General features: G+C 41.3%; 1 protein-coding gene across 2 annotated transcripts in view; it reads right to left on the reverse strand.

Annotated features, from left to right (window-relative positions):
* ST6GALNAC5 (ST6 N-acetylgalactosaminide alpha-2,6-sialyltransferase 5) overlaps window positions 1–22,700 on the reverse strand; it is a 116,028-nt gene extending 93,328 nt beyond the window's left edge. The window contains exons 1-2 of one of the 2 annotated variants that reach the window (XM_084852183.1): window positions 22,477–22,700; window positions 20,899–21,147 (exon numbers count right to left, since the gene is read on the reverse strand). In XM_084852183.1, coding sequence (XP_084708309.1) covers window positions 20,899–21,147; window positions 22,477–22,491 — 264 coding nt within the window. In that variant the 5' untranslated portion in view covers window positions 22,492–22,700. Of the gene's footprint in view, window positions 1–20,898; window positions 21,148–22,061; window positions 22,378–22,476 lie in introns of those variants that run through there. The other variant, XM_084852182.1, reaches the window with a different exon arrangement.
* Between the last annotated feature and the right edge of the window lie 5,010 nt (window positions 22,701–27,710).

The raw sequence follows: 27,710 nt of genomic DNA on the forward strand, positions 1-27,710 counted from the left end.
AATGAAATGAATGAATGTATAAATAAAACAGAAAAAGCCTCTGTTAGTGCCAATAGAGGCTTTTTTCAAGAAGGAAGCAGCTGGGGTGCACATCAAAGCTATCAACAACACAGATATGGAACTGCAGTGTCCCTACCCTCACACCTATGCAAATTTAGGTCAGGGCTAAAGTTTGAATGTGCAAAGATCAGATTAAAAACTCCACAAAAAATGAAGAACCATTTGGCCAATCACTTTATAAAACACTTCATAAACTGCAATAAAGGGATAATGATCCTGGATAGCTTTGAAAAGATTTGCCTATAAATTCAAGCATTTCATTTCGATATGCCTTAGAAGTGTTATTGATATGTAAAGTGTATCAGAAAGCAAAAAGACGTTCTTCAGCTTCCACCCATCGTTACATCAAGAATAGGTTAAGACACAAGAGGAGGTGAAAGGCCCACCCTGCATATTAGCAGAGCAGACAAGGGAAGCAAGGAAAGGTTGGCTACTGAAAGGAAAGTGCCTGATGAGAGATCAGCACTAATTCCATATACTACAAGATGATACCAGGGAATATAACCCTATATTGCTATACACTCCCAATTTGTGTTGTGTGCATACGCACAGTTTAACAACTTATTTACCTCCTAGTGTGTTTGGACTGTGGAAGGCCTTCACCTGAAACTGACTCTTTTTGTTAAGCATTTGTATAGCCTACGGATACAGGTTAATCAACTGAAGAAAAGCTTAGTGCTCATCAGATACAAAGGTAGATAGTCTTGGTGTTTAGCCTTCCAGGTTGCTATGTTCCTGACGACCCTGCCACAATTCTGAACCTTTCATACAGAACCAAATATAAAAACAGACAAATAAAAGACATAGTCCCTCCCCAAAACACAGATTTCCACGCAGTACCAAAAAGATTGCACAGATTTATCAGGAAATACAAAAGCCTTTTCATGCAAACAAACAAATCATGCATGCAAATTCTATTTGTCCCATCCAAGCCAATGCAGGAGCCCGTAGGTTTGGAATCACAAGCTTACAAGCAAGACAGAAAAGGGGGGGGGGGGAGGAAGACTAGCACTAAGGCCAGGTGCTAGGACATGATTTCTGAACAGCAAGGAAGCTATTGACAAGGTAGCCATAAGGAGTATAGGACACTATAAGTGTCACAAGAGCAGCAGCCAGGCTGTCCAATCTAGGTCCCGTTTAAAGATAAAGAACCATAAGAAAGGCAAGCAGAGGGCCTTGAAGTTGCCCGTCAACATATAGCACATGGACAGCAGCCTAAGAAAGCATATAGCTCAGCTAGTCGCAGCTTCTCCACAAAGATGAAATGAATAGTATTTTTATTTAAATAACAGTAATTTTAAAAATTTGCATATGCAAATATTATGTAAATTGGTATCCTCCGTTTTGCTGATGCCTAAGTGGCTATCCTAGCAGCCGAGTCCTTGGATTTGGTGGGGGCTAAAGGAAGAGTGTACTTCAGAGTTGTGGATCCAGACAGTCCACCAGGAGAACTGCTACTCTTTGTCTGAACAGTTCTCCTCTGAGGAGGAAGAGAGCGATCCAACTGACTGAGGCTCTGGGACCTATTAGATCCATTGACATGTAGAGAACAAGGATCAACAGAATAACATGTGGTGATCAGAGCCAGATGAAGACGTTTTGCTCCCTGAAGCAAAGGACAAGAAGATGCCCCTTATTCCATGTAAAAAAGTGCACTGAGCAGAGGGTTGGACTCGATGGTCTTATAGGCCCCTTCCAACCCTACAGTTCTGCGATTCTATAAGTGAACTGGCCTAACAGTGGAATCTTACTTCATCGCTGGTGATGGGACAAGTGTCTTTCACTGCACCTGAAGGCAGCAGGCTAGCTTACAGGGTGCAGTGAGAGACACTTGTGGCCATCAACTGCCATTGTCAGCTTGGCCAAATCTTCCAGAAGACTTGGCCATCTGAGGTGGAATACAGAGGAAACCTGAGGAGGCAAACAAAAAGGGGTCTTAACTGCAATCTTTCTCACCAGATGGCCAGGGAAGGCTGCACTAAGTGGCTGGGGCTCTGACGAAACAGTCCAAAATCAGATCAAATTTGCACACACACACACACACACAAACCACGGAAAAGCGCTGCAGACTAGGAGACTACACCATATATGAAAATAGGTTAGACTTGCAAAGGTACTTCTGCCTGGATCTGTGTGACCTGTTCCTGTAGCTGAAGTTTGGGCATGTTGAAACTCCCATGACTCAGTGATTGCAGGAAAAATATATCCATTTAAAAAGGGGTTGCAGCAAATCTCAGCCCACGGTGAGGCAAGAACCTAAGTGGCCAGGCTCTGATGAGACTGAGCAAAATGTGGTGGAGAAATGACAGAACCATTGTGTCCCATATTTGTTTCTCCCTGGGCTTACCCATGGAACACGTTTGTCCTGCTCTGAACAAGTGGCTGGTACTCCTTCCAACAGTAGGTTGGCAAGGAGACCAAGGTGGTTCCAGTAGCATGGACCCAGATGATACTGGTCCCACAGCTGTAAATGGAGCCAATCTAGTGAGCCAGCACACTGAGTGCTCAGAGATCTTATACTATTTAAACAAAAGTTTCAAAAAACCCAAAAGAATGTCATACCTAATATGATAAAAATACAAAGAACCTGTGGAAGGTTTTAAAGGTGGCCATAATGGCCATTCCAGGCTGAAATGATGGGTTTGAGAATGTTTGCCAAAGCCATATCACATGTAAAAGAGGGGGATATTGGGATGGGCAACCACATTTGAGAAATTTCCGATCTTACACCTGGAAGGTGATCTGATAATGTTTTGGGAACAGAATGACTTTGAGGCTTAGCAAATGCATACACAATTACGTCAGTATTTTGCTTATCCTAAGGCTACTAAATATTTGCAGTTCAGATCAGACTGGTATTGCCAGATCTGACCTTGCCTTATAGCTCTGCTGGTCAGGTAGGTAAGATTATTTCACTGTCACTTAGGGATGTCAGAGAATTCTGCCACAGACTGAAATGGGATTGAATTCCCTTCAGTCCATGCCACGGAATCCTCTGTGGAACGGCACCATGAGGTCCTGCAGAGCCAGCAGTCATGCGGCTTTTTTTCATCGTCCGCAAAGAGTCACGGAATTTTCGTAAATAAAAATGCAGTGTAGTATATTTCAATAATACGTACATTTTTTTAAAAAATGAACTGTGCTCACCGCCTTGTTTGTGGGTGTTCTTTTTAAATTGAAATCCTCCGTCTCCGTTTACTTTCAGCCAAAACACTTCCTCTTCCTAGGGGCTTCCCAAAAGAAGGCTGTCCTAGATGTGCCTGAGCGATACACTCTTTGTTTAAAGCAACACTATTTTAAAGAAAGAAAAAAGCTTTTAAAATGACCATGCCACTCCAGGACCGGCATGATCATTTTAAAAGGTTTTTTCTTTCTTTAAAACAGCGTTGCTTTAAACAAAGAGTGCATCACACAGGCACATCTAGGACAGCCTTCTTTTGGGAAGCCCCTAGGAAGAGGAAGTGTTTTGGCTGAAAGTAAACGGAGACGGAGGATTTCAATTAAAAAAAAACGTAAATATTTATGAAAAATAGCGATTCTTACAGAAGCTATGCAGATTCACGGAGATGGTTGGGTACCAGAATTACGGTTTTTGGTACAGATTTATCTTCACAATTTTCGGAGCGGAAAAAAAAGAGGAGAATTCCAGGGGCTTGTGAACGGCGGAACGGAGCACTGGCTGCAAACAGCGCAAGTCAAGCGGCACTGAATGTACACAATTCGTACATCCCTACTGTAACTTTTCCCGCCTTGGCTTCAGCAAGGATTTCTTAAAGCAACCACCTCCTGGGTTGCCAACTTTCTCAGGAACCTTCAGTGCTTGCCCTACTGCCGAGAAGTCTGCAATGACTCTGCAATGACATACTATGACTGCCTCACTCTAAGCATTCTCAGTTTCTTTTGGTGAGAAGAGGCAGAAACAGCAAAAAACAGTGAAAGCGGTTGCTAGATGTCCTTACCTAAGAAATAACGTGGAAAAACAGATCAACTGCATCTGAACTCAGGGCTCACACACAATAGTAACAAGGCTATATAGGGACACCTGGATTAATTTTTTATTTACCATAGGCAATGAAGCGTTTACTTAATTACACGTCACGTGTGAGTTGCTTTATCTAGCAGTATTTGACACATGCCTTGCAATCCATTTTAATCCACATTTCTTGAGTTCTCTATAAAAAGAGGTTGTACAATTCTTGAGCCCCCCGCCCGTCATCGATACCTTTGTGACTTTATCCCATGCTGCACTGACACAAACACTTGCCTGTCCAAGAAATCACCTCCTGTTTATTAAGAATGATTACCATTTATGTAAAATGCATATCAAGTGATAATCGCAGCACTTCACAACTCTAAAAAATCACAAAACGGCAACAAAATGAGCACAATGAGTAGTCCCATACTCATTTCTCGTTGATTTTAACAGGATTCAATGTACCATGTCTGATAAATTATATTAAACAGCGCATGCAATGCATACAACATGACATGAATACTAATGGATAATTATTCCTATTTTCCTGTTCTGATTTTTTACAAAGATATTCTATTCTAACAGGGGTGTGTGTGTGTGTGTGTGTGTGTGTGTTTTAACCACATTGATTTCCATATATGCATTGTAAATCACACCCTATCATCACACCCTATCAAGATTAACCAGGAGTGAAAATAAGTTTATTGAAAATAATTCAAATTAAGATGAAGATGATGACCTTTTAGAACTCTCTCCCTCCATGCTCAGTTGTCAGTATGTTGCTAGCAAAGGCAATAAAGCTGGTGATGAATGGCATAACAGCAAAAAAAGTATGGTTTGAATGAAGAATCTCTCTTCAGTAAGATAAATAGAAATAAAAACTCATGAGAATGTATTAATGCACACACTCTTCACTTGAGGGCCCTTATGTAGGCACTGCCATCTGAAGAGGATTACGCATGGAGTAATATAGGTTTCCTCAGTTGTTGGCGATACAGCACTGATTGAAACATTCGGCAGTATCCAATGTGACACTACCATTAACGTAAATTATGTTGCACTAGTGTAAACAACCTCTAATGCAATGCCAATAGCACTTGCTGGCACAACGGGCTTGTGCTGACGCAACAGGTTTCTTCAGAAAACCTCTTGCACCAGCAAGCTCTATCAGCATTATGCTACAGGTCGTTCATGCTAGTTCAATGTAATTTATGTTAGTAGTAGTGTCACACAGGATACTGCAATACTGAGGTTGCCATTGGACTCCCAAATCACATGGGTGCATGGTCTTGGCACTGAGCAGGTATAAAAATTTCTGAACATACCAACATCTCCCTGACATGGTGAAAATCACCCCATGTGCCACTCAACATAAATAGGTGGTTGCTGATGCCATTTTCAAGTTTGCATGATCAAGCACATGAAGCATATTACGGAGCAGGAACAAATGGATTAACTGATAGGGTTAATCATTTTGATGGAATGAATTTTCTGAGATGTGAGTGAGAATAATTCACTCATATTAATTGACTATGAGTTAATTAAATTATGAGGGGGAGAAAAAGGATGAACCAACCCTGCTGTTGATTGAATTACTTTAGTTTATACTGAGCTTGGGAGGGAAGAAGAATGGATTAATGGGGCAATAAATAACATAATAGAATATAATAATCACAGATTCCGGCAACTGGAAGGTACAGAGAAGTCATCCTTTCCAAGCCCCACATCCACAAAGAAGAGAAAAACATGCTGAAAATGCCATTAAAAGAAGGTGTGAACAAACCCTTTGTTTTTGTCCTAGCTCTCACTAAACTCATTCTTTCTCCTTTTCTTTTCAACTAAACTTTAAAAGAAAAAGGGGGAAAAGAGTTCTGATTTTATGCTTATTCTTTTTTAACATTCTAAAGTTCTTCTGCAGTCAAAACAACTGCAGTGTGAACATATATTTCTCAGTCAAAGTAAAGCGCAGGACTTAATTCATCTAAGACATGTTAAAAATACAATGGCTTTACCTACAATAGGACTTTAACACTTCAGTTAATTGGTTTATTATGTGATTAAATTATACTCTTTTTCTTAGGGGAGACAAAGTCTCTTTGCCCAGCTTCTCTTTGCTGCTTGGAAGGATTTCCTTTGGCCAGAATCACCTGCTCCCCTCCAACTGACCGCTCAAGACAACACAGAAGAATAATGAAGATTTTGTATTACTTTACAAAACAATACAAAGACACACATAACTGTGTGAAGACCAGAATATAGAATATTTTCTGGATATACTCTATCATTCTTATGTATATCCAAACACTACGGCGCTCAGTGGGACTTACTTCTCAGTATACATGCAGAGATAGGCTTGCACTGTAAGCAGCGTATTGACACATATATGGCAATGTTTACAAACCAAATCATTTCTGTTTGCATGATATTCAGTAAGACAAAAATGAATACATTTAAAAACAAAACAAAACCTCATACTATTTTCATTTGGATAGCAGTGGTTTATAAATGAGATAAAATGGTTCTTGCCAATTACAACATAAAGGCAGTCCCTTTTCAACACTTGATTCTCAAGAGCTCCTTATCCCAAGTGCTGCTTTGATGGAGTAGTGTCCTGCATTCAGTGTTGGTACAACACACACATGTCCCCAGTGAGAGCTTGGAGGAATGCTTGAGCAAATTGTTTAAGACAGGGAAATAAGCATTCAGCTTGGGAGATGTTAAATTTCCCATAAGATGAAGGTGCTGATAGTATTCCATTTCCAACAGTTTCTCAACAGCCCCTTTAGGAATTTCATTGATTTATTTGATGTTAAATGTAACCTATCCTGAAGACTTGAAGAATGAAAGTTAAGTGCTGAAAAATGGGACCTGAAGGGAAGAGTAAACAGTTTTAGTAGTACCTGATACATGCATTAAAATGCCCATTTATGCCTGCATATAAATGAATCTGAATCTGCCACATTTTGAATGTTCTCATCAGTTCCAATCATGTATTTATTTAAAACAAACATACCAAAACTCAACAGGAACTGGAGTCCAAATAGGGCTGTCACTGTTTTTCCCTGGAAGGACTCATGTTATTTAATAACTATATTACAAGCAACTACACTCAGTAAGAAAATGTAAGGACAGATAAGACTTAAGTTCCACAGGGCAACTTTTTTTTTTACACTTTTAGGGATATGTTTACATAATCACTGATAAGTTAGAGGAGATTCATCAATAACCTTGGATTTTACATGGAGTTCCTTTTCCCCATATCTAGTACTCATTGGACATGATAAAGGGTAAGCCGCAGGGAGTGTCAGACTCATGCAGTCCCATCACATTCCTCCTTGAGTATGGTCACAAGGAAGAGATTGGAAGTTTTTGCTTCTGTTTTTGATTATGTCTGGAAATCAAAGTGTGATGTTTGAACCCTAAATAATAGTTAATCTTAACTATGGTTTGTTGAAACAAGCCAACTACATACCAATGGTTTTAATTGGCTTGTTTCCAACCATATTTTGGATTTGTTGGGTCTAGATGAAACAAGATGCAGTTAATTAAAAATGGAACCAAAGCTTCCAACCCTTGTGGCTGTGCTGGAGGAGTGGCGTGTGTGCAAACAGATGCTCACTGTAGCTTGTTCCCATCCAAACCAGCGGATTGCTCTTCTGATTATCACTCGATTTTATCAGACTCTTCCTTGACGTTTCCATTCTCATCTTCTGACTCACCTGAGATACTGTATCACTGAACATCACAGAGCTATTGCAACTGCGCAAACGGCCTTAAAGAGTTGAGTGAGGCATGCAACCATGGTATACCATGGTCTGATAATTATGTAAGAATGCCACTGACTGAAACATAGTAGAAAAATGTTTGTTCTTAAGTCAAGCATAGCATTCCATTCTCACTCCTGGTATTTTCTTTTACTGTGGTCTTCTCCGAAAAAGCAAGTATATTAAAAAGTGTGCTTCCTACAAAGCACAAAATGCCTTGCAAAGAGGTGTTCCAGACAAGTGATCTAATTCAGCTTTCCTCATAGTTCCTGGAGCAGGACGCTATCAGGAAGGAAATAGCACCGCATCTATTAAGACCTATTTATTTATTACTTATAAAATAAAGGGAGGCTTCCTCAGACCTGCTCATCTTAAGGTTGTGAGGCTGGGAGCAGGGGGGAGGATCTCCCTCTGTGGGTGTGCCTGATTCATCCACACAAAGCTGCGTGGCCTGGGTTGTGGTAGAATGTGTAGGCCCTCTTGGTACTTTAACGGGGACCATGAGGAGCCTTGGGTAGGTGAAAGAATAGCTGTTGACTCTGAGCCTGGGGAGCTTGCACAAAAAGACTGGGGTAGAAGAAGGAAAGCTCCTCTACCACAGCCTGATAGAGTACCCATACTGGAGAGGATGTTAAGGCTATTTGCAGACCCCTTACACTTAAATAAAGGTGTTGATCTTGTTTTGTCTCTCCATTCTGTTGACTTTGGATGCAAAATACCTGTGGCTATTCTCAGATTCCCTTGGCTCAAGAAGAATTAAAAGTATGAATACTCCTTACTGAATATACAAAATACTTTGCCCACAAGATTGGGGACAACATGAGGCAATCCCTGTGAAATGATATTTACTAGCAGAGATCCCATTTATCTCTGGTAAAATCTCAGAGAAGCTGAAATCAACTATGATACAATGCCTATATCCCTTCTGTATTTCTAGGCGAAGGTTATTACTGTTTACATTCCCATAATGTCAATGCTGCTCTCTTGTCCTGTATTTACCTCGCATCTAACCAATCTGTCACTTCTTCTCCAGGCCCCCAGTCTCAGCTCCTTGATTACCAAGTTCTATTAACCCAAAGACAGCAGCAATTCACAAAGATAATCAAGAAGAAAGGTCAGTAGCTTATGAAGGAAAGCACTGACCTTTTAGTAAACCTCCAGGGTTGCAACTCAGCACTAGCTTGAAGTATTAAAATGCTGGGATTCCATGGTCCCTCAGTAGCACATTCTAATCCTGACACCGCTAGCATTGTGCTACAGCTGTGCGCTATTGCTATATGGCCAGGACTGACTGCAAGTAACCATGCATGAGCTGTCAGCCCAGAAAGTATGGGAAGCAAAGCTTGAAGAAGCACTGAAAGGGGAAATACAAGACAACCAACATTACAAGGGGGCAAAAACATGCCTGGAGAACATCTCGGTGGTTGGATCATGATGAAATGTGGTGGGCCACGAACAGGTAGCTCGGGAGGAACCGCCTTGGCTGGTTACTAGTGCTTTCCATAAAAACACTGAGAAAGACCAAGGGAGAAGCTAACAAAAAGGAACCGAGTTCTTAGGAGGAATTACTTCCATCCCCTCTCATTGGACTAGCAGCCCTGCAAGATTGGGAGCTTGAAAAAATAAGCTACACCAAATTCGAGTGTGTGCAGGTTTCCCTATTCACTTCATTACTGGAAGGAGTTCTGCAATCATACCAATACGCTGCTGCTCCTTCCATTGAAGTGAATGGGGGAGGTTTTGTTGGCAGGTAGGATTTGTGATGGCATCTGCAAGCCCTCGTGCACTGTTCATACACTGCACTGGCCAGTCTGATACCAATTTTTTTCCCCTACCAGCTATCAGGCTTACCACTCCATCTTTTGGACTCAGTAGAGTGCACTGCTGTGTGCTCACTGTCCTTTAAGAAGAAAAAAAGTCAAATCTTGCACTTCCCCGAAGTTCACTAAAAAGGAAACATGAAACACTCTTGAGGGAAGTAGCAGTAAGATGTCGAAAGAGGAAAAACAGTTTTGTGAAGTGGTATTCAGTATGTCCCAATATTTGATTTATGATTTGCAATATGATTTGCAAAGTATTATATTGGAGAAGAAAACAAACACGCACGCTTTAGAACAGTCTTAATTTCATAACAAGCAAACTATCAGTACAGGACGACTCCCTGTACTGAACCCATTGTATGGAACAACATCCTGATGAACCAATATACTTGTGCTAATACTTGTCTACCCATTTACCAGAATGAGTGGAATCAATTTCAGACTGTAGATGGGGTAACCACATTTATTCCACTCCAATATAATACACTCCCTGTAAGTAAAATAATAAAACAACCTAAGCGAAAGGTCCTAGCTCAGCTTAACTCTTCATTGCACTAATTTTCTACAGGCAGGGAGTTTTTAACATTAGGATCATTATCTTGAGACATACAATCCATTCCACCACTTTATTGTCTCCTCATTCTATGGCATGAATAGACTTCAGAAGATGTCTGTAAGAGACGGTTATTTTTAAAGATGACATCTGTAAGTGCTCCACTAATCTATTCCTACAATTGAACTGGAATAACTGGGACATAGGGACAGTTCTAACAATATTCCCTGCCCTTCCTCACCAGTCAGTTGTGGAGGGGACAACTGCATGTAGTTCCTCCCTGTCCTGCCTGCACACAGAGATATATTGCCCAATTGATAACTATGTGATAACTATGTGCACAAATCATGAGGGATCCTAAAGAAATTGACCAGGTGATCCCATGTAGTTGTACATGCATAGGAGGCAGTTGGATGATCCTTCTATGTATGTACAGACAGGGACTGTGGATGTGACAGCATGTAAGTGGACAGGGAAGACCTGCGTGCACTCACTTCCCTCGAGGCTTTTCACCAGTTGGAGGGTGTGTATTGTCAGAACTAACCTATGCTTTACTTAGCCCAGTTCACTTGTAGGAGTATGTTGTGCTTGTAGATGCCAGTTCTGACAATTTTAAAATATGGCATCTACAAGCACAACATACTCCTACAAGTGAACTGGGCTAAGTAAAGCATAGGTTAGTTCTGACAATACACACCCTCCACCTGGTGAAAAGCCTTGAGGGAAGTGAGTGCACGCAGGTCTTCCCTGTCCACTTACATGCTGTCACATCCACAGTCCCTGTCTGTACATACATAGAAGGATCATCCAACTGCCTCCTATGCATGTACAACTACATGGGATCACCTGGTCAATTTCTTTAGGATACCTCATGATTTGTGCACATAGTTATCACATAGTTATCAATTGGGCAATATATCTCTGTGTGCAGGCAGGACAGGGAGGAACTACATGCAGTTGTCCCCTCCACAACTGACTGGTGAGGAAGGGCAGGGAATATTGTTAGAACTGTCCCTATGTCCCAGTTATTCCAGTTCAATTGTAGGAATAGATTAGTGGAGCACTTATAGATGTCATCTTTAAAAATAACCGTCTCTTACAGACATCTTCTGAAGTTATGGAACAGGCCATTACAAGTAAGAACATTATATTTATCCACTTGAGCCTTAAATATGCAATATGCATAAGTCTATGAAGGCAAGCCTTTAAATATCACTATATCATGCCCTGTTAAGTCTAGAAATTTAAAATGTAATCCTTGGCTCTATACTGAACATTTTAACATGAGATAACATTCCTATAATTTGGGCAGGGGGAGGGGATTGCAAATATTTTAACATATTACCTTGTCCAAATATACCCTAGAACTGCAGCACATTCTTCCTTAGTGGCTTAATGTGCAATTTAGAAGGGAAAAAGTAAGAGTAATTACTGATGTAATAAAACATGAACAACCCCATGGAATTTTAATTAGGGAAAAGCAGAATGTGTTATGATTTTCCTGTCCCCAAGTGTATATCTCATTTTCATAGATTTTTGTGTGTGGCAAATTTAGTTTCATCTTTCATGTGTAGAGACATAAAAGGAATTATGATCCAGATAAGTATAAGCTCCAGTCTTCCTATAGAGGATATTTAACACAATGTCCCCTTTTTATCCTTTGCTCTATGGAAATATGGTAGAACATAAATATCTGAGAGGTTGACTCCTTCTAATGTATTTGCACTTACATGCTGCTTAGACTAAGACCACAGCAAGCCAGGCTGTGACAGTAGAAGATTAACACCCCTGCCACAGTAACATGCTTGAAAAAGAAGCTTAACTTTATCCTTAAGGCACATAACACATCTTACGTGCATTACTGTATAGAGAACAACTTTAATAAATCCAACATAACACAATGTCTGGTAATTTTCCTTCAAAAGATACAGAGAACATGGTTTATGAAAAGATCTTAAGAACAAGATGTAAATCAGTTATTGAAATGTTTTCAGAGCGAGAGGAAGAGAGGAAGAAATCACGATAGTTTATGAAGTCTGATACAAAAGGACACTTCTAGTTACACAAAAGGCCACGTTTGTCAGCACGATCTAAATGTAACACACCATGTCAGATTACTCTTGCCAAAAGTCTTACCTTAATATTGCTCTAACATTACTCCCTATTTTCCCCAGACATAGTTTCCATGGACTTCACATCAGCGCACTGAATGATTTTTAAAAGAGTCTGTTAAGAGCTTCCAAGACGGTGTTTAATGTAGCCTCCTTCAAATCTAAGTCTGAGCTTTCAAGTGGCATTAAGCTTTCTTTCCCATCTGTTACAGGCTTTCCAAGATTATTATGGCAAGAGAAAGTTAAAATATGAATTATTCCCTAAAACACTGTTTTTCACTTAATGTAACATAAATAAGACATAATGTACTCATACACAACACAACAGGCCTTGGAAGATGCATAAAATAAAGTCATAATCAACAAGCTGATGCAAATATATATTTTGAGACAGCTTTATAAGACTTGTCCCTGTGACACAACAGAACTGTCCAAGTGTTGTATGCTGCCATTAAGAGTTCATATTTCTGTCATTGATCCATTCCAAAAGGTTTTAAATTTGGTAGGTTTTTTTATTTGCTACAATACAGTAAAGCTAACCTCTAAAATTCATGCAAAAGCTCCAACATGAATTCTGATCTCTCTAGCTGCTACCAACTTTACTCACAGGAGCTGATATGTGAAAATAAGAGGAAGTTAATGCATGTTTCTCTTTCATGTATTACTCCTCGAAAAATAACTTTCCACTAGAGCTGCAATGGTCAGTCAATTAATTGGTTTGATTATTTAATTAAAAACAGGTGGAGTGCCCTGATAAATTGGGAAGCAGATTTTTTTAAAAAAAATATTTAATGTAAGTACACTACATACAAAAATGGGCAAGCTCCATCCTGAGTGTAAGATGGGGTGGGATGACTCTTCTAAGTAAAGAGGATGCCTGCTGTGAAACACTACTTTATATTAAAGGTGATGCCTGCTATTGAATATTATCAATTAACACTCACACAGTTAACCAACGGAGATTCCTGGAATAGAGTAACAGCTCCAGTTTTCATCCATCTCTCTATGCAGCTGTAACTGCCATGTGCACAGTTGTATCTTTTAAATGTAACCCAGAGTGCAGCTTTGAGTCCATCATTGGTCTGTTGGACCACCACCTAAGGACTCCAGGAGCTTTGAAAGAAGAAGTGTCATGTGAGACAGCAGACCTGTCAAACTTGTGGCCCGCTAGGGCACATGCAATGCCTCAGTCCTTTGTGAGGCAATAAAAACTGGTGGGCTGCACTTTTGACATGATATGCTGTAACTTGTGCAGTCCTGGCATATAATAAAAAGAGAGAAAGCAAGCTATGTCCATAGATTTTTAACAGCTATCCTCTGCTATATGTAACAACAGAAGTGAATTTCACTGGAACAGAAGAGAGGTTTATGTACAAAGAATGAAATTAAACTTAGGTAGGGAGATGGGGGAAAAGGAGGAAGAAAAACAAGTTGGGAAACCATACTCTGGAGCCTCAAGCAACAGTGTAAACATGTTTTATCACTATTTGGAGGACTGGAAAGAGAAAATGTTCCTGATAACGAATGCCATCTCCAGAAGAACGGTGTCCTTTTATACCCGATTATTTCTCACTAAACAATTTCCAAAGTACACCACTTTCCCCTGAAGGTCCCTATATACTCTGTGCCTCATATATAGATGTAGATGTTTCCACAGCTCTTCAGCACTGAATTTTATTTTCCCTTAGAGAAAACTGCTGGGACTAATGTGCTATCCAGTGCTATTACAACTGTTTCAACTACTCTTGACCTCCCCATAACCAAAGGGCAAAATTTATTCAAATCTAACATGAGGCAGAGGGTAGATGTTACAAAATATTTATTTTATGGGTGCTAAAGCCATAGCAAATCTAACACGTACTAATAACACACTTGAACACACTACAAACTGGAGGTTACTTTGACATGGCTGGTAAGGCAAATTTTACAGTCTGAAAGAAAAAAGCAGGGCATATTCACAATTCATAATTTGCTGTGATCCATTATCCTCTCAGTCTTCCAGTTATTCCTTGCCAAACAGCCTATTTTATAACACTGTTTTTGAAAGCACAAGTGCAGTTGAAAATGTAAAGGGCAAAATTTCTAACTCATGTATTAACCTCCTGAGTTATTAAAAAGGAGATGTAAACCCCCCCGATTTAATACATCTTTATCACTTGTGCTATGTATTTTCTCCTCACAGCTTTCCCTGATCAAATTTATTGATTTGATTTATACCCCACCTTTCTACCAAAAATATGGTGCTCAAGGCAGCTAACAATAATAAGAAACCCAGATTAAAGCAACCTTAGTTAAAACAAGATATTACATTATATACCAGATATTACATTATTAGCAGTTACAAGAACCCCACATTCCAGAGAACTGTGGGCAGTCTATATGCATTACTCCACAGTACTGCTGTTAGAACACTACAAACCCAAACATTCCCCTCTAAAAAGTGAAACTTCTCAATGCACCTTTCTGTCTTTTCTGAAGATTTTCAAATATTAAGACCACTGAAGAGTGTCGGTGGTTTTAAATACAGACATTTGTTTATGATTCCCTAATTAAACCAGCCTCAAAACAAACAGGAAAACAGCAAATAAAGAGGCCTTTCATAGGACAGAAGCAAAGACAATGCAATGTTCAGCCTCACCTTGAGAGTGGCCTTTGTGCTGTCAAATCAGCTTATATCAGCACCAAAGCTGAGCTGAGCTGATTACGCTAATTAGGAGCTAAATTAATACACCATAGTCCTTAATATCAATGCCACCTTTGTGTCATGGGTGTCATGCCATTATCTGTATGCATTACTGAGCAATGTAAGGCAAGTTAAAGCAGAAGGCCAGTAACAAAAAAAGAAAAGAAACTCAAAGCTAAAGCCCATATTTTTCTTAAGAAAAATGCTACTGGGCCAAGAAATTCTATCTTGGCTGTTTGCATTAAAAGCCAGCCATGCCCCCTTAATATACATTAAGGCTCTCACCTGTGATATATAATATGAAACGGAGGGGGAGATGTCTGTACTACACTGAGATAGAATACTTCGCTAATAATCATGCAAAACACATTTCTGACAATTTTGATGTATTTGTAGAGTTGTCAATCTTCTGAAGCCATTCAAACCTTTTGATCTTTCCATTCCCGGTAACTAGGATTTTCTCAGACTTGTGAGCAGGTGTGGGCAATGAGCAAGCTACACCACAGATGACAAATTTATGCAGAATAACATTATGCCTCGGATGTATGATGTGGCCAGAGGCTGAATAGCTGTAACTACCCGATTAGCTTGCATATATAGCATTAACGCAGTTTTTGATTATATAAGTTATTGCTGCTGGTGGAGAGAGTGTAGAACTTTTCACCCTCACAGCTAGAGGCCAATATGAAATTCTTTCCACGTAGCAGCAGAAGAAATATGGGGACCAGCTCTACATTAAGTAGAACCTCTGGGATCACCCTCGCTCTTACGTCTGAGTAATCTGAGACGACCACTTCATCTTGCTGCTGTTAGTTATGTGTTCTGCCTCTGTGCCAAGGCCCAAATTCCCTTTCCCAGTCTCTGAATTCCACATATAGGCTTGCTCCATGGACTGTTATCAATACATTCACTTCTATGGGAGAAATATGATCATATTTCTGAGTGACACTTTACTGTGTATATAACCTTTGCCATACCACTGGGCCTTAATTAAATGGCATTCCAGCCTACTGACTACACTCAAAACAGTTTTTGCTGGGTCAGAGCCTCACCTTTATAGTCAAACTATCAACAACTACAGTAAAGATACTTCAGTAGGAATAGAAGAATAAGGTCCTATATTTTCCCACAGCAAATACATAGCAATGTGGAATTTTAAACATGCTACATGTTAAGCTTATTGGTACACAGTTAGCAACAATAATGGATAAAGTACTTCAAAAGATTCCAGACAGAGTTGATGCCAAGTCATGGCCAACTACTGCTTGCAAAGAAACTAGCAGTCTGGCATGTAGCAAAAGGTACCATTTTCTGTCTTTGTCCCATTCCTTTGTAATACAGACAGAATGTTATCGCTTAATGCACACTGAAAGTTTAAGCAATAACAATGGGAATGAAATGAACCAGTAATGCAATTTCTCAGCCTAAGAGAAACTGTAAAGCTGCAGTGAACAAAATCAAGAACACACACACAGTCAACATATGAATGAACGTAGGGTCTGGCTGATTCAGGGCCTGGGTGCATGTTCACTTGTGCGATGAGTGTATCTGTGTCATCTCTAAACATGTGGTGAAGCAACATGTAGGGTATGCTTGCTCCCTACACTTAGTCAGCACAGATGCTATTAAAGGAAAAATGCAACACACTAAGAAATCCACCTTGGGTTCAAGACAAAGCAGTGACCACTTCACCCTACAATAAGCCAGCAATCTGTTTTTAAAAAGCCACAGTCTAAACTCTAAAACTTACAAGAAATATTGAGCAACAGCCAACATCATGGGCATGAACTTCCCCTTCTCCCCCACTTCCCTCTCCTCAGAAATCTGTTCTAGAGTGTTCACCAACTCTCTTGAGGAGATTTAGAGTGTGTGGGCAGCAGCAGTGGGAAGGGGACTCTGTTCCACCTGTGCTGTTAATTAGAGGCTAATAGTGATCTGTTCCCAGTATTGAACATTGGCTGGGCATACAAAAAACCAACCTTCTTTTCTGTGCACAGCAGAATTCAGAATGAGTTTGTGGACATGCATCAACCAACGACTGGACTGAGGTTATGGCTGTGAATACTCTCAGTATATGCCCTTCCTTTGAACAATGGCATTTCCCAACAATATATGGTTTCCCTACATTAGCTGAACAAGATGAACTATTGTCTTCATTAAAGTACCCCCAAAATTTCACCTGTAGAGAGGCAATATAACATTTCTTTAAACTGGATGCTTAGGCTGCAGTCCTATGCACACTTAGTAGAGAATAAGCCCCATGAAATCAGGAGAACTTATTTCTCAATAAAAATACATAGGATTGCATTGTTAATCTATTAATGCTAAAGACAAGGTAATTAACCAACTAAATGGTTCCTTGATTGTTTGGCCTAAACCACCCCAACTCCACCATGCGCGCGCGCTCACGCACACATACACACACTACAATGTTAAATTAAATTAACATTTTAATTAAGCTGCGACTTGTCAAAATAACAACTAGCTATTTCATTATCAAAGTGCCATGAAAAGAACTACATCCATCTTCTTATAAAGAGCACAAACCTGTGGACAAATAGGTTTGTCAACAAATACAACGAACAGCCCAACAGATACAACAAACAGCCCTTCCATCACCTGGTGCCATCCATCAGCCCAATAGTCAGAATGCTGAGAGCTGCAGTCCAAAACATCTGAAAGCTACCAGTTTTGGGAAGGCTGCCTGAGGTAAACCCTCTGTCCTCAGAGTAGCTTGGTTGTCTAGATTAGCAAAAGGAGAGAAAGGAAACTGGATCATTCCATCAGCTCTGCTTCTAAGCCAACTCCATCAGGCTTTTTCTCTTCCCCCAGCTGCCATCCAGCAACTGCCCTTCCATCAAGCTGCAGTAGAGGGAGGGAATGGAAGCAGGCCACTCCACTGGCTCTACTAACAGACAAGCAACTTTTAGCTACTCCTCTCCTTGAACTGTCTCCATTCCAGCTGATCATTATAAGAGCTCTCTAACTAAGAACTAGAGTCCAAGATTTCTTTTCTCCCTTCCTCCTTCCCAATCCTTTTTGTTTTGTGTTATGTCTTTTCGATTGTAAACCTGAGGGCAAGGGCTATCTTATTGATTTTTGTAAGCTGCTCTTCGACTGAAGAGAAGGATAAAAATGTTTCAAATAAATATGATTGTACAAAGTGAAAAACAAATCAGGGAAATATATATATGGTAAAATGATAATCTGTAACAACCCAAAGATTCCACGTTTTTCTGGAATAAAGACTCCCCCTGGTGGACCTGTTATATGCAGCAAATGTACCATTAATATACTTAATAATATGTCCCTTACATATTTGAAAAGCTTCACTCTCCAGCACCATGAATTGAATTAATATAAAGCTTAAATTGAGTTCTAGATATATTCCATCATCCAATAAGTAATGGCCTTATCTTGTATTAGAAGAGACAGAGCAGCAATTCTCAATAGATTCCCAACTATATTTTATAACTGTTACAAATGGGTCTCCATAGAACAGAATGAAGGGTATTCTCTTTATTCTCAAATACTAATAATATCCCCCATTGATTTACACAAACTAATTATGTCCCCAACTATGTTCTTCTATACTGGAGATTATAGAGGCAGAGAACTATTTGTAGAATCACTCTTCACCAAACACTTAATTAACTGTACTGTCCTCTGCTCCATTTCTCTCTCTCTCTCTCTGCATATTTATGTGCACGCGCACACAAATAATTGTGGTCTAATTAAATCTAGTATACTGGCCATCATGTTTTCTGCAAGTACTTAAGAATAAATTTGATGTCTCCAGAATTTTTCTTGGTATGGTTCTCTTTGGAAAATACAAACTCATTTATGCGTGGCAGTTTTTCTTCCATTGTTTCTATGGGAAACTACTTTTTATATGAAGAATCCAAATGATGAGTCAGTAGTGGATAGAAGAATTTTAACAACCAAAACCAACAAGTCACTTTGGAATAACCAGATTCCTTTATTGATTTATTTTTGAAAGTATTAAGTGTAATGCTAGACTTTCTTTTTTATATCAGTTCAGTTCATGGTATTTACTTTAAAATTACCTGCATTACCTTCTGTTGTTTATTATTATTAAAAATAAATAAAAAAAATCTGGACACTGACAGCTTCATTTTTGTTAAGTTACCTGAACATTACACTGGCATTCCTGTCTTGAAAGAACAAGTTTGCTTTCATTGGATCAAGGCTATAGAGATCAGGAATATAGTCTTCCATCAAAGGGAGAAAAACAGCTGTTGACTTTTGAGATATAGTCAGAACTGAAACCATGAGAATTATGTATGATACTATGATAAAGGAACTATAATATAAATAACCAATTATCACATGAAGTTGAGATGGAAGTTCTGCAACATTCTCCATGTTAGTGTGCCGTTCAGACATATGCTCCAGTACCTAATTTCTAAATGTATTTACAGTATTTCCACAGTAGCCATTTTCTCTGGAATTGCCGTCCTTTCCTCACTCACTTTTTATGGGCTATTCACATTATGTCATTGTTAGCCTATTACATTCTAGTGTTTTCTGAGTAACCCTCCCATGTTTTTTCAGACTGGATTTATGGATAAAATGCAACTGCATCACCAGCCTATCCAATGTGGCAAACAGCACACTATCAAGGCTTTCAAGGATTCTGAGACTTTATATCAGGGGCAGGAACCTTTTTCAGTCCAAAGGTCAAATTCCAATCTGGGAGAGGTCTTGGGGAGCGGATGCATTCTATCTGCAGGTGGGCCAAAGCAGGAATGGGCCAGATTAAATGTGATTCTTACCGACTTTAAGCTTACCAATTTTAACAGGATGTTGGACTAGATGGACCCTTGGTCTGATCCAGCATAGCTCCTCTTATGTTCTTAAAGCAGCCTTCCCCAACCTGGTGCCTTCCAATTCCAAGAATTCCTGACCTTTGGCCATGCTGGCTAGTGCTGATGAGAGTTCAAGTCCCACAGAAGGCTGCCATGGAGTGTGTATCACCCCTTCACCATCCTTCATCAAGATACTATGGGGAGGTCTTAATTTGCATGCACAATAAAAATTTAAAAACCCACGAAAACATTTTTGTACCATCTTTTCTATTGTCGGGTGAGTATTGATTGTCTGGATTCTACAGAGCTCCAGAAACCAGCATTACAGCCCTTGCTCTGCTGGGAAGCAGAAGTTGCCCATGACAGACCTACAGTTGGCAGGTGAAGCTTACTTTAAATTAAAGGATGCCTTTAGAAGCTGTCCTCTTTTTACAAAACCACTTCTGCAAATGTACTTATACAAAGAGTACTTATCTGTTCAGACAATTTAGGTCCTGCCAGAGCTCTGTCTGGAAGTTTTAATGGAAGAACCAAAGCCTACAGGGCAATAGAGCCTGCTGTAAGATGCTTCCCAACTGTCTTGGAACCAGCGTGGACAACCACCAAACCAAGCACATCTCTAACAAGCAGGGGAAGAAATGTGGTGTTTGCTCGATGGGATTCAACATCAAACAATGTTAGTAAAATAAATTATTGTTGTTAATACTCCATTATGGACAGGAGATTATCTAGAATATGGAGCAATCCTTCAAAAGGAAATATGATTCCTAAAAACCTCCCACCACGCTCTGTCCAAAAGCGTCAACACTTTTGAGAAATGCACTGCTCTTATTTTATTAACAACCCCGAATTCCTATGGTGTCCCTTATGGCTCAGGGAGCAGTATCTTATTTCTGCCCTCAGGCCTCCCTACAGCATGCCTCCTCCTTTTCAAACCTTCTTGTCGGGCCGCCCAAGGGCAGGAGGTCGTTCAGAAGAGCTCATTCTCGGGCTCACGTGTCGATCGCTGGCTTGGTGCCCAATGCCGAGGAGGAGGAGGAGGAGGAGGCGGCGGCGGGAACAGCCCAGCCCCCCCCCCCTTCGCCGCGGGGCTCTTGGCGCTCACCTTGTGGTCCAGGACACTGATATAGCCTTCCAAAGGGCGGTCGGGAAGCCCGGGTAGGCGTCGCTGGCTGGTGCTGCCCACTGGATGCTGGTTCTCTGGCTTCTGGCCGGCTGTCGCCGCCACCTGCTGCTGACTTTGCTCTTTCCGGCCGCCGCCGCCTCCACTACCACCACCTCCGATGCTGCCGTACATGAGCAACAAGCTAGTGCACATGGTGGTGAGCGCTAAAGACACAGCCAGCCCATGTCGCTGCAGGGGGGGCAAGGAGACACACTGAGCGAACGCGCCGGACCCGGAGGGCCCCCGTTCCCCGGGAAGGGACGGGGGCCCAACCCCCGAAGCCGGGGCGGAGGGGGCGACGACGGCAAGGCGACCGCCAGCCCCGGCGGCGCCGAGGTCTGAGCTTGCACGAGCGCAACTGCCGCCGCCTCGCCTCCCCGCCGCCCGCTTCGCGCACTGCACAAGTCCTCCCTCGCTCCTCGTTTCCCGCCGCTTCTTCCCTCGCTCCCCCCTCCCCGTTTGCAAGTTGGCGGCGCCGCCAGCGGACGGGGCACACGTCCGTGGGTCTGTGTGGGTCCACTTTGGTTAATTATCAGCACAGCCGGCCATTCATTTTGCCCCCCTGCCTGCCCTCCTCTGCAAGCTCCCCAATGGAGGGGGATGGGACGGGCGCCCTTCGGTTTCTCGGTAGCCTGTGGAAGTTTTGACTTTTTCTGGACCGGTTGGGCGCTTTCTATTCGAACCGAGAGAGTCTTGAAAGGGGGGGGGGGGGGGCGGAACGTTCCTTCCATTGCTACCGAGTTAACATTTGACATTATTGACCGGGCAGGAAGAAGAACGCGTCGATTTGCAGTCTCCGCAACTTCCAGAAGCAGAGGAGCCCTGCGAAAACTGCAGCTGGCTGTGTCGCCCTCCCGACCATTCGCTTTTCTGTTGGTCCTTTCTCTCCCTGCGCCTCACTTTTCTCCCCTCCAGTGTCCTTCCCTCCCCGCTTTCTTCCTTTCTTTATTATTGCATTTATACCCCGCCTTTTTTCCTCTTGCAAGGAACCCAAGGCGGCTTACATTATCCTCCTCCTCTCCATTTCTTCCTCACAACAACAACCCTGTGAGGTGGGTTGGGCTGAGAGTCTTTCTCTCTCTCTCTTTCTGTCTCTATCTTACCGGGCTCCTCTCACTTGCCCAGCTTCTCCTTTTACTACCGTTCTCCTCGGACATTTTCGCCGGTGCGTTTGAAGCGCCTGCTCGGCATTGTTGCGCTTAAGCCCCACCAGAGTTTTATCCCCCCCCCCCCCAATGATATGCAGGCTCTTGCTCCCCGCCATCCCCAACCGCTGCACGACGGCACGAACCCCCAGGAAGGGCAGGCTGAAAGTTCTTCGCCTCTCCCTGCAGGCTTTAGCAAAATGCCAATCAATCAATAGGACAAGCTGCACGCCCGATACAGCGCGGAGATAAATCAACCAGCCCGACTCGGAACGGCTGCGCTCTCCCGACAACTCCCGCGCCAGATTTGGTGGGTTTCCTTTCGGGTCCTAGGGGCGATCCGGGATCATTTCAGTTCCTGCCCCCGACTTACCACCAGCGTCTTCATGTTTGTGCGCCTCCTTTATACCGCGATCTCAGGCTCGGGCATCTCAGACCACTTTTCCCTCTAGGGCTTCCATTGCAAGGGAGCCAGTGACATATGATTTCTGGCGGCGATTGGGAGCGAAAAATCCAAAGCCCCGGTCAGCATCAGCCCAACCTTGAGCTGCTGTGGGAAGCACGGCTGTTGCAGAGATTAGAGGCAGAATTAAAACTGGACCCTTTTAGAGTCTCCCAGCGATCTGCACAACTACCGCCTGACGAGGCTTTCTGGGTCCTAAACCACGCCCGTTTATAGCTCTTCTCCAACTCGGACATAGTTTCAGGGTATGTGGAAGTGAACGGCTGCTCTTCTTTGTAGTGGTAGAAATCTGACGTTATAAGAATCTTCTTCTTTCGCTTTATTGGGATGGGAAATCATGGGAGGGCTAAGGTAGAAAAATAAATCCTACGGTATTGCACTCACAGCTCTACAATGCCGTATTTAATCAGTGGGTGGTTTTCTGATCAACAGGGATGTCATGCTTTGATGTAATAGTGTTACATTCTTGCAGGCTGGTGCCATCTTTTTAAAAACCTGTTTTAAACACAATTCTCTACCTAAATCATTTCTTTTTTTCGGGTTGAAGATTAATTGGCGCTGTCTTTATTTTTCTGGGCATTAACAGTGACTCCCCCCCCCCATTATGCTATAGGCTGCAATCTTATACTCACTTACCTGAGAGTAAGCCCCATTGAACTCAGTGGGATTTCCTTCTGAGTAAATAGATATCGGATTGGGCTATTAGTGTGTCTTCCAAACAACAGTCTAAAACTCTTGTGAGATATTTTCTACTCATGGTGCTTGATTATTTAACTGCAGTTTGACTTTTTTAGCTTTTGCCTATGAAACAATAATTCCTATAATCACATATTTATTATTATTTATTTACCTTATATACCATCTTTTTACTAAAAATAGTGCTCAAAATAGCAAAAAAAAAATACAGACAACATACAAAATTATAATTAAAACATCCTATGTAATCATTCATAGCATATTCTTACTCTTCAAATCATGTATCAAAAACTTTAAAATGTTTGCTTTATGTTAGTTTTAGATATCAGCTCTCTAAAAATAAAATTATTTTTGCTTATTTTATAAATAGTTATGCAGCATTAATTTTGCATTATTTAATTTGTATAAAATGTTAATAAAGTAACTTAAATTATATGCATTACTTTCTCTAGGGATCCCATATTTAAATGTGTAGCCCTTCAGGTTGGTTTCTTAAGAAGTTATTGAAATGGTGGTATGATGTCTTTTAGATAATATGCAGTTCTTAATTATGAACAAAATTCTCTACAAATTGCACACAGAAAATCATAACTGTAATATATAGCATCACATCTAACCTATATAGCTATACAGTATTAAAGATGACATTAAGGAGAAAACTATCAGCAAGCTAACTCATCCATGGTTGCAAATGGTATCGTTTTCAAGGCTGAAATTGTCACTGAAATCCATTTTTCATCTTTACTAATTCACTCATGGACTACCAGGCAAACAAACACCATTTCTAGTACTGTACTTACCAGTGCAATTCTATTCAGAAATAAGCCACATTGAGTTCAGTGGAACCTACTCCCAGGTACATGTGTATAGGATTGCACTGATCACATGTTAAACATCCTTTTTTATTACAAAGAATACTGCTGCCACTGAAACTATTCTTGGAATTTATTTAATTTGTGGTTTAGAACTTAATAATCCCACCAGGAGAGGAGAAGCAATATGAAAAGAATCTTATCATGTCTTGATATGTTATTATGTGGTCTCATTTGACACTCAACTTCCGGGAACAAAGAACCAGCTTGAGGAATCATTGAAAGTGAATTAGTGCTGGTTTTCCAAGTCTTCCTGCAATGGGCTACAAAAAATAGTTCATGCATTTAACAGTACTTGTCCTTCCACTATCAGCAACCAATTTGCTGGCAACTAACAAACTTTTCCTATCTTACCTCATGCCAAACTACATCGTATTTATGATTAAGGCTCATAGCTGTATGTTGGACATCTGTTATACAGTATATACTGTTACTGTTATACAGTAACCAAGTCATCAAGCTTATGAGTTGGGGTGATGGCTAGCTAGAGCTAGTTGCTGAGTCTTGATTAAGTGGCCAGGCTAAATTTTGTAATTAATGCTGAGCTTGCCTTGAATCATGTCCAGTTGTTTGATTCTCAGATACTTAATTAGATTGCCATGATGGTCATAGGTACAACCCTTGGCAACCACACTGGTACTGTTACAAATAAATAGTGCAATGTACATTTTGCAATAGTTTTTATGAATAGACATGGTGTGTCAAGGGAAATTTATAAGTCAATTGGAAAAGAGCCAGGTTACCCAATTTAATTTTAACATCACAAAAATTAAGATTTTTGCATCTCTGTGGGTGTTTATTTTACAGTATTTGTGTGGACATATATGTGCACATGGAAATATGAACAGATACATTTCACTTAATAATTAAAATTTGCAGGAAGTAGCAGTATAGGCTGAGTTCATAAACACTTAATTGACTTGGAAAGAAGTCAATAAAGCATTTTTAAGAGTTCATCTAACTTACTGGGTTCAGTAAAAAGTGAATCATAGCAGTTGTAATTTCTTTTTAAAATGCAACGGACACTGAAATAATTACCTACTGTTCTGAATTGTGCCCAGTGTTCTTTATACAAATAGTTTCTGATCAATAATCTTGCTTGAAATCTAGGTCATTTTATACATTACTGTATTAACAGGTAATACGTTCCAGATCCACACTGTGTGTCTCCTAAAATGGTAATGTTTGAAATACATACACATTTCCTGCTCACACACACACACACACACACCGCCCCTAAGCCTGCAGCAACTCAGGGCCCGTCACATTTCCCTACAGCTTGTTTCCACGGTATACATGAGTTTATTAAAAACAAGTTGTATGCACAGGTTCACAATGCAGATATGCAATGTGTACCTGTTAAGCTTCAGTGCGCAAAACACTACCCATCATACAATATAATTGATCAGGATTCCTTAATGAACTGGAAATCATCAGGAAGTTTGTTACAGTGGTATCCTTCCCATCGTAGTTGCTCAAACAGGGTTGTGTACATAGGATTTGTAGATTTTCTCTTATCTAGGCACTAGCTGGGCAGAGATCCACTTCACTTCAAACAGTGAATTTCATAATGTACCCAGAGTTCAGACCATTCTCGCAGTAACTTTATGGGTGGATCACCACTGCCTAGTTCTCACTGAGCTGGTAAAGCTGTATGTAACCTGTGTACCACTTCAAACCAGGTTCACATGCAGTCTGAAATAGTAGACAGTGGTGTTGTGGAGCCAGGGCTCACAGGGATGATAATGTTATCTGCCATCATCCTCAGGTTTCCCTGTTCCCTCTGAGTTTAGCTGTGATCCTCACAGTAGCTGGGGAGAAAATGGATTTTCCTAGCAACAATATATAGTTGTGAGCAATTTCTGTTGCATTGCAATGGGTTTTGGAGTGGTTTGCTTTTGAATGGGTGCCCATCCACTTTACATGAATGGGCAGTTAAAGCTAAGACTCATTAACTTTACAAAGGACCTACCAAAAAAATACAAACACATAGGGATCAACATATCTGTCTGCATTTTGGGATTCACCTTTGGCACAGTCCTACTGATTGCACCCTCTATGATCAGAAGACCCTGAACCCGGAGGCTTCCAATCATCCTGTCCAGCGATGGTACTTTGAAGGGGAGGAAAGAAGGCTGGAAGAGGCTCAGGATATCATGGCCTCTCAAGTGTCCTCCCGTTCCTGCCCACTGGCATATCCCCTTTTCTCTGTCTCTGAAGTCAATTTTCCAATCTCAGAGGACAGCTCGCAGAGTCGGATCGCCAATCCCCTTTTGAGATCGGGGCGCTGTCTCCAACCTTGGAGGGGGGAATCCCCAGTATCCTGTGGCCCCTTAGACAATGTCTAGGGGCCATAGGATTGCTCCCCTTAATGGCTTGGCTATGAGGACTGCCATGATAGGCGCCTGAACTCAAAATGTATCACTACACCACTGAGTACAGTCCAGGTTTATCACTTCAGTGAGAACTAGGCCTAGTTCTCCTACCAGACTCAAATAGGAGCACTGCAGCATTAGCCATATAGCTATACAACACGTGTTGTTGGACTATAGCCAGACACGAGCAGGAGTAGCTATTGCTAGCACCATGACAGTCCTGTTTAGTTGGAGTGCTGGACAGGAATATTATAGCACTAGTGTTAAAGCTATACAGTGCTCCTATTTGGGGCTCTGTTATTTTTTAATTTATTATTAGCATTCATATTCGACCTTATCTGCTAAAAAGCTATCAAGGTGGTATGCAACAATTTAAAACAATAAAATATTGTTACAATAAAAATGAGAGCATCGAAAACAGTAAAAACATTAAAAACTACACATTTTAGGGAGCAACACATTTCAGGGAGCAATCCTATGGCCACTAGACACTGTCTAGAGGGCCATAGGATTTTTTAGTTTCTGGGAACGAGGTTGGAGCCCTAGTTCCAAGCTTGGTTCCCAGAAACTGTGCTTCCCGCCCCCTCGTAGCTGGTGCAGTTCTTCCCTATATCTGTGCTTGGAAACAGAGGGTGGAGGGGGTGAAAAGGGGGCGGTCGCGGGAGAGGGGAGGAGTCCACAGAAGCCTCTTTGCCAGGCCTTCTTTGCGCCATGCAGCCTCCCCCCCCCAGCTCCAAAGTCCCTGACTAGATGTAAAAAATTGTGCCTCTAGCTGAAAATGCAGAGAGACCAGAGCATGGAGGAAATTATTGCCTGCATGCTCCAGCCATCCTGCATAGATGATGCCAGGCTGACATCTGTCTCCATAGGATTATGCCCTTAAAAGCCTAAATGGAAAATATGTGTCTTTTACACCCTAACAGCCAAGCTGGGTGGGGGGGCAGGGGCAATCGTAGTTCTTGAGGGAGCACATTCCACAGATTTGGGACAACATAAAAGGAAGCCCTTTCATGTGTGCTCAAGGAATGGGCTTCTGCAGGTAATGGTGCTCTCAAAAGGGCATTTTCTGCAAATCTTAATACTGAGGCACGTTCATAGTGAGGCAGGTGGTCCCTTAGATAACCAGGTCCTAAGCCTTTTTGGCTCAGGTATGGCATAAAAATACTTCAGCTAAATACAGCCATCTAGGGCTTTAAAGGTT

This window comes from Heloderma suspectum, chromosome 4 (assembly GCF_057233095.1).
Source record: "Heloderma suspectum isolate Gila_16-S chromosome 4, 16-S_ref, whole genome shotgun sequence".
Taxonomy (NCBI): domain Eukaryota; kingdom Metazoa; phylum Chordata; class Lepidosauria; order Squamata; family Helodermatidae; genus Heloderma; species Heloderma suspectum.